The sequence below is a fragment of the Nestor notabilis genome, unplaced genomic scaffold, assembly GCF_000696875.1.
Source record: "Nestor notabilis isolate BGI_N333 unplaced genomic scaffold, ASM69687v1 scaffold11156, whole genome shotgun sequence".
Lineage (NCBI taxonomy): Eukaryota > Metazoa > Chordata > Aves > Psittaciformes > Psittacidae > Nestor > Nestor notabilis.
In genome coordinates, this window is record NW_009932404.1 from 2,071 (window position 1) to 11,311 (window position 9,241).

The 9,241-nt window shown below is 38.7% G+C and overlaps 1 protein-coding gene across 1 annotated transcript in view; it reads left to right on the forward strand.

Moving 5' to 3' along the window:
- Positions 1 to 847: 847 nt before the first annotated feature.
- GSAP (gamma-secretase activating protein) overlaps positions 848 to 9,241 on the forward strand; it is a 42,153-nt gene continuing 33,759 nt past the window's right edge. Inside the window, exons 1-7 of the mRNA XM_010016375.1 lie at positions 848 to 958; positions 5,390 to 5,446; positions 6,163 to 6,232; positions 6,610 to 6,666; positions 6,752 to 6,840; positions 7,236 to 7,305; positions 8,367 to 8,416. Coding sequence (XP_010014677.1) covers positions 848 to 958; positions 5,390 to 5,446; positions 6,163 to 6,232; positions 6,610 to 6,666; positions 6,752 to 6,840; positions 7,236 to 7,305; positions 8,367 to 8,416 — 504 coding nt within the window. The remainder of the gene's footprint in view (positions 959 to 5,389; positions 5,447 to 6,162; positions 6,233 to 6,609; positions 6,667 to 6,751; positions 6,841 to 7,235; positions 7,306 to 8,366; positions 8,417 to 9,241) is intronic.

Here is a 9,241-nt window from a genome sequence, read left to right on the forward strand (position 1 = left end):
CGCATTTTAAGTGGCTGCAGTGATTAGAAAACAGAAAAGCAGCATCAGGATAGCTGGAGTATGATACTTTATCATATTTTCTTGTGTTTCTCTTTATTTTGTGTTGCTTTGTTCAGATGTGCTCTTCTCTTTCTGTGTCCATTTTAGCTTTCTGCTTATGTGTTTCCCTTTAAACCCTACTCTTATTTGTGCCCTACATCGTATCTCCTGACCTGCATTGCTTAATTTTCTTGTACCTGTAGATATATTCCATATAGAATTGTATATATGTATATATGGTGTTTAATCTTGTGATTCTTGGCTTTGGGGTTTTTTTGGAGGGTGGGCATGGTGGGGCGGTGGTGATGGTGTTATGGCTGTAGAACTAGTCTCTGAAGATGTAGTTTGTTTCCAGGCATTCTTTTGGGATGCTGAAGGGGCAGGTGGGAGCAAGTGACACTTTACTTGGGCTAGTTCTATCTCCTTGTAGTGTTGTGAGGATTGGAGTGCAACTTCATTGTCTGAACCCCACACTGTGTATAATGAATACATGGGACTTTTTTTCTCCTCATGTAAACGGAAGATACTGTAAAAGCACATTCTGTTTTCATCACAAAAAGTAGTGGCCATTAGAATCACAGTTATAATGAAGAGTTAGGAGTTCACGTAAATAATTCTTTCCTGTGTGTTTTGAAACCCCTTAACTATTTTGTATTGAAGTTGATCAGGTTTGCATTATGGTGTAAGAAATAGTCTCTCTCTTTTCCCAGAAGGGAGTAATTTTGGCATGTACAAATAAATACTTAGATTTAAAAATATGTTTAAAAATATATCTTTGCTTAAAGTGTGCTTAAGTCAAGCAGCTCGAATGAAAATCATGTGCCTTTTGATACTTATCATTTCAGATACTTCTGAGAATTCATCAGCACTCTACATTGTAAATGTTGAAAGAAATGGAAAAATTATTTATACCTGGAGGGTAAGTCTGTCTCAGAATTTAATGGAAGTATAGCAGAGAATAACTCGGTATGTGTATCTATGCCTAATTGAGTCCTTGTGAGGGTTAGAACATGAAAACTCAACTGATTACGATTTGGGGGGTTGGGCAATGGGAAAATACACATCTCCCTTTCAGACAAAGGTTAAGAATAATGAAACAGAGAGTAAAGAGCTGATCTCATTAAGTCCATAGGGATTTTGCTGTTGATATTTTTGGGGGCCAGTCTCACCCTGAATAAAATGTGATTTCTTTAACAGATAAACTCTTCATAAGCAGCACATTCTTTCATCCTCAGAATTTCTCAGGGAAGTCTGACTATTAAATTCCTGGGCACTGCTTTACTTAAATATGTTTCCTCCTACCAATATATATGTTAAGATGCCATTTATCTAACATTAATTCTGCTTCTGCCTTTCTTCTTTGTTACTTTAAGATTCATCTACGGCACTTTATTGCAAGTAGTCTGAAGTAACCATTGTTTATTTGATGTCTTGAAGTATCCAGAGCTCTCCTTTTTGACACAGGCATAACTTTAGGTTGAAACACCTGTAGTTCCAATTCCAAGTGATTTTTAAATGGGTTGAGAAGGTTTCCCTTTGATGAGACAAGTCTGTGCAACTTGGAGAAATTAGTAGACCCAGCTGGATTTTGGAGGATCTTGGTTCTTGAAGAGTACAGATTGGAGGCAGCAGACTCCAGTAGGACAGGGCTGCCTTTCGTTCCCCTCTGACTCAACAGTGCTAGAACTCTCCAGCTTCCCTAGGGTTAAGGGAAGAGGTGAGGCCTTCATCAAGGTATAATATACTTTAACTGTGGGTGGATGTTTCCTTTAGTACAGGCGGAGGGAGGGGAGTCTTGTAGAAGACAACAGTAACCATAAAAACAGCACTAAAGAATGTGTCAAAATGTTTTTTTCATTGCTCAGAACTGTAGAAAGACTTAATGAAAATGAACCATCTAACCAACAGGAGATATGGTACTGTGTATGCGTGATGTTGCTTCTTTCTAGTGTCTGTGGAATCTCACACAAAGCTTTTCTAGACTTCTGACAGCAGATTCCAACTGCCTTGTATGCTGTTCAGGCTCTTGCAACTGGCACAAGGCATGAGTTGTAGCTCAGGGGTCACACAGCTAGACCCAGGTGTCTGCTTGTGAGCTAGGTGTCTAAGTTCCCATTGTATTCAGTAGGGATCTGGTCAAAACAGTTGGTAGAGTTCACAGAACTCACCAGTTGTAACCTGTACTTTGGGAGGAGGTGACAAATATCCACTAGACTCCATTGACTGAATAGGCCAGTGACTCTCGGGAGCATTTAAACACCTAGGCTTAGTTCACTGAACCTAGGAGTAAAGGCTGCATAGGAAATCACTGAAAAAGTTCACTGTAGTTTCTCTTTCCTAATTTTGGGAATAAAGTGATCTCTGCCGCCTGTGTGGTAGGAATGGCTGGATGACAGAGTCTGATAACTGGAACTAGCAAATTGCACAGCTGTGCTGCAGTTTTCACCTCTCAAATGTGAAGGTGAAAGAGGAAGGAGATCCTGCTGCTGCTGCTTTTCCTGTTCTCTTACCAGGACGTAGCCTGATCATTTTCTCCTGAGTGAGTCAGCCTGCTGAAGAACCAGCATCTGTTTATTCCTCTATTGGGAAGGATGCAGACGTGTTTTGTTTGCTTCTACTAGAAGTGTTTTTTACACTTGTAAATGGGCAAATTGGAAGATACTTCGTGGAGTTTTCTCATAAAGAACAAACATATCTTAAAGTAATATTGCATTAAATATATGATGCTTCTCCCAGAAAGAAGTTGTTCGTAGTGTATGGTACACGTTTCTTTGTTAGATCAGTAAAAATTCTGCTCATCAGCTGGAAGTGTTGATACCCACTTAGATGCTGTTGATATCAGTGGGAGTCGATACATCCACACTTGTCTGCAGTCACGATAAGAACATGTGAACCCCAAAGCTCATGTTAGTCTAGGTGGCTTGTATATTGGTCAGAGCACACGCGATGGGCCAGGCTGTGGCTGTGTAGCACTCACCCAGTGTCCTGAACAGGCTGGGTCCTGAGCTGCTAACACTGAGTCTTCCCTGATGTTTGTGCTTTTGTTAACTTAGTTATGTCTGTGTCAGCTGCAGTCACACCCTGGGACTGTGCTACCTTAAAGCAGGACTGATTTTTTCCCCCACCCCAACCCCCTTCCCTCTCAAGAGTAGAATACTACAAATGAGCAAGTGTTGGGAGTGTTGTGTGTCTCTGTCTTCTTACACTTTACTACTGACTCAACAAGGATTCAGTCCAAATTTTCCTTTTTCTGAAACAGTCCATTGACAACATATGGGTATAGTTCTGTGGGTTTGGTGTTTGCTGCAAACCTTTTAAGAGGAATACCTATTCATATATCCATAGAAGAAAAAAGCATCTTGGTGTGTGCATCTTAGTAATGACCAGTAGTTTCAGGCTCCAATTTGACACTTCTAAATTTTTGCAAATGTATTCTAAAACATAGAAGTATTCTTTGTGCTTTACTGTTCTGCCCTACTGATACACATCATCACACTGGAAGGCTTACCTGAGGAAAACAGACTGCTTTTCCTGTATGCAGTTAGTCCTTCTGTTTCCTTAAACTCATATTGGTGAAATCACAATGTAATTATAGCTTCTAACAAACTACAGACCTTGCTGAGTTCTTAAGGCAGTTTAATATCTCCTTCTCTCTCTCCCACTTCATGATAAACTACTTATAACTAATGAGCTACCACATTTGCGAGACACAGCTATATGTCTGTGAGCCTTTCCTGTCGGTTTTATAGCAGCAAACTTTAGCTGTGACATTCTCAGTGAGGACAGAGCAGAAGCAAGGATGTAAACTAAACTGAGCTGCCCTGGCTTGTTGCCTGATAGATACAAATAGAAAACAACATTTGTCTGCTAAGTGGAAGAAAATCCAGTGCATTCTGTGTGAAATCAGGGAAAGGTGGTGAATGAGCTTTATTTTCAAGCTTAATTTAGAGTGTTGCATTGTACTGTAGTTCTGACAATGTCTGTCTCTCGCGAGGTTGATAGTTGGTGTAAAGGAAGATACTTTTAACAGACGTGAATTCTGGTATCAGCACTTCTATTTTGCAAGGCAATACAAGAAACTTCAGAATAAACATGAAAACAAGTGTCTCAGCTTATGTGCAGATATGGGCACTTATGTAGTCCTGTTACCAGTCTTACAAAGTATATTTTTCAGTGGCTAAATATGGCGGATGTTAGTGTTTCAGACACACTTGGAAAGAATGGTTGTTTGTGAAAGCACTTGCTTAACCTTAAATTAGGAGGCCTGAAGCCTGTCTCTTAATACAAAGACATTTTGTTTTCCTTGTTTAAATCATAAATCAAAGACTTTTGTCAGTGCCACAACAATAATGAGACACTCAGAAATAGACCCCTTAGGAAGAGAATACTCAGGCTTTTGTTTTAACTTCACAAAGCAAGATGCCATAACTTCGTAAATAACCACAGAGTTCTCCCCTCTCCCCCCAAGCTGTAATTAAAAACAATGATGCTCACTGTTTGAGTACAAGCCTATGTGGCTGGATTACATTTCAACAATTTAGCAATTTAATGCCTATACCTAGAGTACATTAATGGACTTCAGTTTGATTTGGTACACAATATATGCTGCCAAGCAGCTTTTTGTAAAATAAATTTTGAATATTTACAGCATGGTAGAAGTTACCCAGAAGAAAAGTTGTGATTTTTATAGTCTTAGAAGTGCCACAAACAAGATCGTTTTATGTTGTTATCAGTCAGCTAGAAAGGATGTGTATTATGCTTCTCTTCAAAGGCAGCAGGCTAAAGGTGTCATCTGAGCTTGTGAAACACATTTAGCCTTCAAACAGTCATTTCCCAAGCCAGAGCCGAAATCCTTTTTGGAGCCTGCGGCCAGATTGCTGGAAGCTGCGTTTGGTGATGTTTGATGTTTCTGTGCTCACTTTTGGAGCATTGACCCACTGAGCTGGTGAGGTTTGTAGGACCAGTCTTAAATATTCCAGAGGCCATAGCATCCCCTTTCATTCTTGTACAGACATCTCTCATCCTGGCCCTGCTGCCTGGAACTAAACCCAGTTTAGAACCAAAGTGAGAGAGAGGCACTTGGCTTATGCAATGGCTCGTGGGCTGTGCATTGGCCACATTCCAACTTTATCCTATATGTTAGTTCCAAAAGGAAAAAAAAAAAAATCTTTGTTTCTTGCCTCACTTTCTTGGCATTAGGTAATTAACTGCCTGTTTATAGGACAGGGACGTGTGTGAGGATGTGTGTCAAGGGGCAGGGGGAAGAGGAGAGGGAGGCAGGAAGAAAACAAACCAATGTTTAATTCTGTGTATATTTACATTGCCAATGATGATCTGTTTTCATCCATAGGGAAATCAGAGAAATACTCACATCGGATTGTACGATCTTCAAACTAAACAAAATGAGGTGAGACCAATGCCAGTATTTTCCCAGGTGAAAGTACTGTAGCATTTCAGATTTGGATACCTTGTAGCACCGTATGTTATGTCCTTCAGGAGTATATGCTTATTTGAAACAGTGTATGCTTGTTTGAAACAGAAGAGAGACCAGAGAGGTATTTGAATGATGCTCAGTAGTGTTAAGAAGCAGAACATTACAGAACATCTGAAAGACCTGGGAGTAGTAAAGCATCATGTCTGCAGTCTTTACTTCTGAACAACCAGTTCAGGACCTTTCCACTCCTCTTCATGCTGAACATGTATGCTAAAAAGTAAATTTTGGGGATTTTCTTTGTTGTGTGTGCATCCTCAGTCTGGTTGCTGCTACCAGTTACTCTAAAATTGAACGTACTGCAGTTCAGTGGCTGGAATCATAACGTGTCTCTGCAGGTGTCCCCATAACAGTACAAAATGGGTGAAATTTTGTATTTACATAAAGGTCTGCTGTGCTGCTCTAGTAGCAACATAGAGCTCAAAAGAACCAGTAAGAAATAAACAAAGGAGAAAAAAGAGGAATGATACAATTGAGGCTTGAAATGTGTTTCTTCTGGCCATGAAATTGTTTGCTTTAAAAATGAAACTGGTGTACTGGTCAGCAGTGTTTTACTAAGGAGGAGTAATTAGATGGGTTTTGTTATATAGTTAGAACAAATTATTTAATAGCATTTATGTGTGTCTTTATAGCACCTCTATATGTTTGAGAGGGATCTCCACATAATCAGTTGTTCGATCAACAATGAGAGGACATTATTGGGTAAATATGTGTTTTATCATTATTTTTTTTGTGTGCTTTGTCTGTTAGTTTAGTAGGATGACGTGTTTGGGTCTAGAATTACTTAAATCTGGTTTGGCCCTTATGTTGCTCACAGCTTTCTATGCATTTCAGTTGATCCATCACTAGATAATGTAAGGAACAAAGGCACAGCTGTGATGATATTGGTGTTCACTTCCCCCTCTTTATACATGCCTCCTACATCTATAAGAGCTTCTGTTGTTCCTTTAATGTAAATGTTTTTGGTAAAAAAAGAAAAAAGTGCTGCTTGCTCTCCAAGAATGTTTAATAGGATTAATATCAAATGTGCAAGCTCACTGTGGGATGTTTTTGATTTTTGTCTCTTTTTCTCCCCTTAGCGGTCAGCTTCCGTCAGTATACTGAGGAAGAAAGAGTAAGTCAGCTGTTACAGTCAGGTACTGTGGATTGTTTCAACGCTTTTCGAAATATTGCCCTCTTTTCCTAAAAATTAATGTTACCTAAAACATGTTCTTTTTGCAGTATCCAAGTATTTAACTTTGCTAATTGAAATTCATCCCATTAATAATGTGAGAGTCCTAAAGGCTGTGGATAGCTGTGTTCGAGTACAGGTAAGTTATTCAACCAATCTAAATATAAGCCTTTTTAATCCTCTCTTCTAGAGAGGAAAAAGTGGTGGAGTGCAGGAATATCTCATGTTGTCTTGCAACTGTTACAGAGATAGTGTGCTTTTTCATAGCATGAAGAAAGTGAGAAATGTCATAAAATATTTGATGGTGGATTTCTCTGACATGAAAGCTGCTTTTTTATTTCTCTTCAATCTCCTGAAGCTTGCAATTACAGTCACTGGTGACTGTTAGTCTGTAGTAATAGCTATTTTTATTAATTAAATATCATTAATGTGCCTCTCAACTTAAAAACATGTAACTTTCCAGCTAACCTTACTGTTTTAGATGTGTTCCAAGCTACTCTGGTTACTTACTAACTTGTTAAACTTTCTGTTTAGTTTCTTTATCCAGTTGAAGGCAGAAATACGTCTACAGAAAGTCACCTCTTGCTAGTTTCAGAAGATAAATGTGAGTTAATATCTTGACAGTGTCTTTTATTTTAAGATGATCATTATAGATTACATTTTTGGTAGACTTTTGGAAAAGAATGGGGAAAAGTGGTGACAGTTGTTCTAGGTATTCCAGATAACTGTGTAATTTAATGGGATTTTTTGTTTCAGTGTTAGCAGAATGGCCAGCTTTGACTGCAATTATTTGCTGAATTCATGCATTGTTACCTTTATTTCTAAAAATAATAGCAAAAACTTTTATAATTGTCTATAAATTCAGAGCAGATCAATTGACAATGAGAGATGGATTGTGATTTAGCATGTGGTGAGTGGGATAAGAATAGGACAGTAGATCCTTGGATTCAGCTAACTTTGCTTGTTCAGCCTAATTTAATGGGAGGGAATGGGTAGACGTGAACACCTGGAAAAGGCTGTTTATCCCTCTTACCTTTTCATCTTATTATAGAGGTTCCTTTTCCCATCTCTTTGGAGAGGCCCATCTTTGCTAAGCTAGACACCAGCCATTATGTACCTAGACTTATGTGGGCAGAGTTCACCTACTAAATACATTCACATAGTGCTGTGAACTGTATCAGAAACACTTAGAACGTATGCTGGGTGAATCTTGCACCCTTCACCCAGGCAAACAACCAGTAACTTCTAGGAACTTTGCATGGGAAAGGACTGTGAAGTGATATTCATGCTAGGAAGTGAAACAGCACTAGGGTGTAGTCTCAGGCACAGGCATGCAGCTCTGTGTGCCCTTTCTGTGTGTACTCCTTGGCTTGGTTTGGCATGTTGCAGTTAGCATCCTCCTGATGGTGCTCCACTACGGCACAGAGTTTTTGACATGAGGTGCTGTGGCTGAGGCCATACCTCAGGAAAGGAAGAGAGTCCAGATCTCTGCATCAGCACACGTGTTCATGTATTACAGATTTCCTCTTAGGCTGAGTTGAACTTTCCTGGCCGTAATATGTTCTTAGAGCATTCTAAGAGGCGAGATTGTTTAATAAGCTGTATAAGAGCATATAAAAATGTATGTTTGTAATGATTTTTCTTTTTTGTGTGTGTGTTTTGAAGATATTGAACAATTTGACATTCGGGTAGTTGCAGAAGAGGAACACAAAGTGGTAAGACTTAAAATCTGGGGTTCTGAGGGTTTTTTGCTTTAATTGAAAATTTAAATATCTCTAATTTTGGCTGTATTTTGTAGTTTTATACTTGGGCAACACAAAGCATGGTAAAGTGCTGATAAGATGGCAACTTACGAAGCTAACCACAAAGCTGCTTGGGAAACTTGCAAACTGTGTAATCTATGAGGAAAATTACTTATTTGGTTATTTTTTGTTTGTTGTTGAATGTGTCTGTATGTTAAAAATCGGGAGTAAACGTATGTACATTTTTAAACCATTTAAAATATTTGCAGTCACCTTCCAAACTTTGCCTTTTCGAGTGTCTGTGTGTCCCAGTGAAGGAGTCATTCAAAAAACAAGTAAACAAACAAACTTGGGTATGCTTCAAGTACTGTGAATATTCTAATCACTTTCCCCCCTCATCTTTTTCCTGTTTTTAACAGGAATTTTTCTTCAACAGATTGTGGATGTTTTGCTTAGAAGATTTATTACTAATAAACATACATCTAATATAGTAAAGAATTGTGTCATGAAAGCCAATGTTTTGCCTTACAAATGTAAGCTTGGAAGGAAAAAGTTAAGGACTTGATTTTGAGTCCCTTTGAAGTTTTCTGTGGTTTTCTAAAGCTTATCATTGCTTTTAATTGCAGATGGGTTTTATCTGCTACACTACAGTAGTGAAGACTGTCATCAGAAATAACAGATCAATCTGATGTCCTTCTAACAAACAGATTTGTTTGATTGACAGGAAGTCTCCCTACATCTTTCAAGAGTGCCTTTATACAATCCCAATGGTTTTCCACAGTTCTAGCCCTTTCCCTA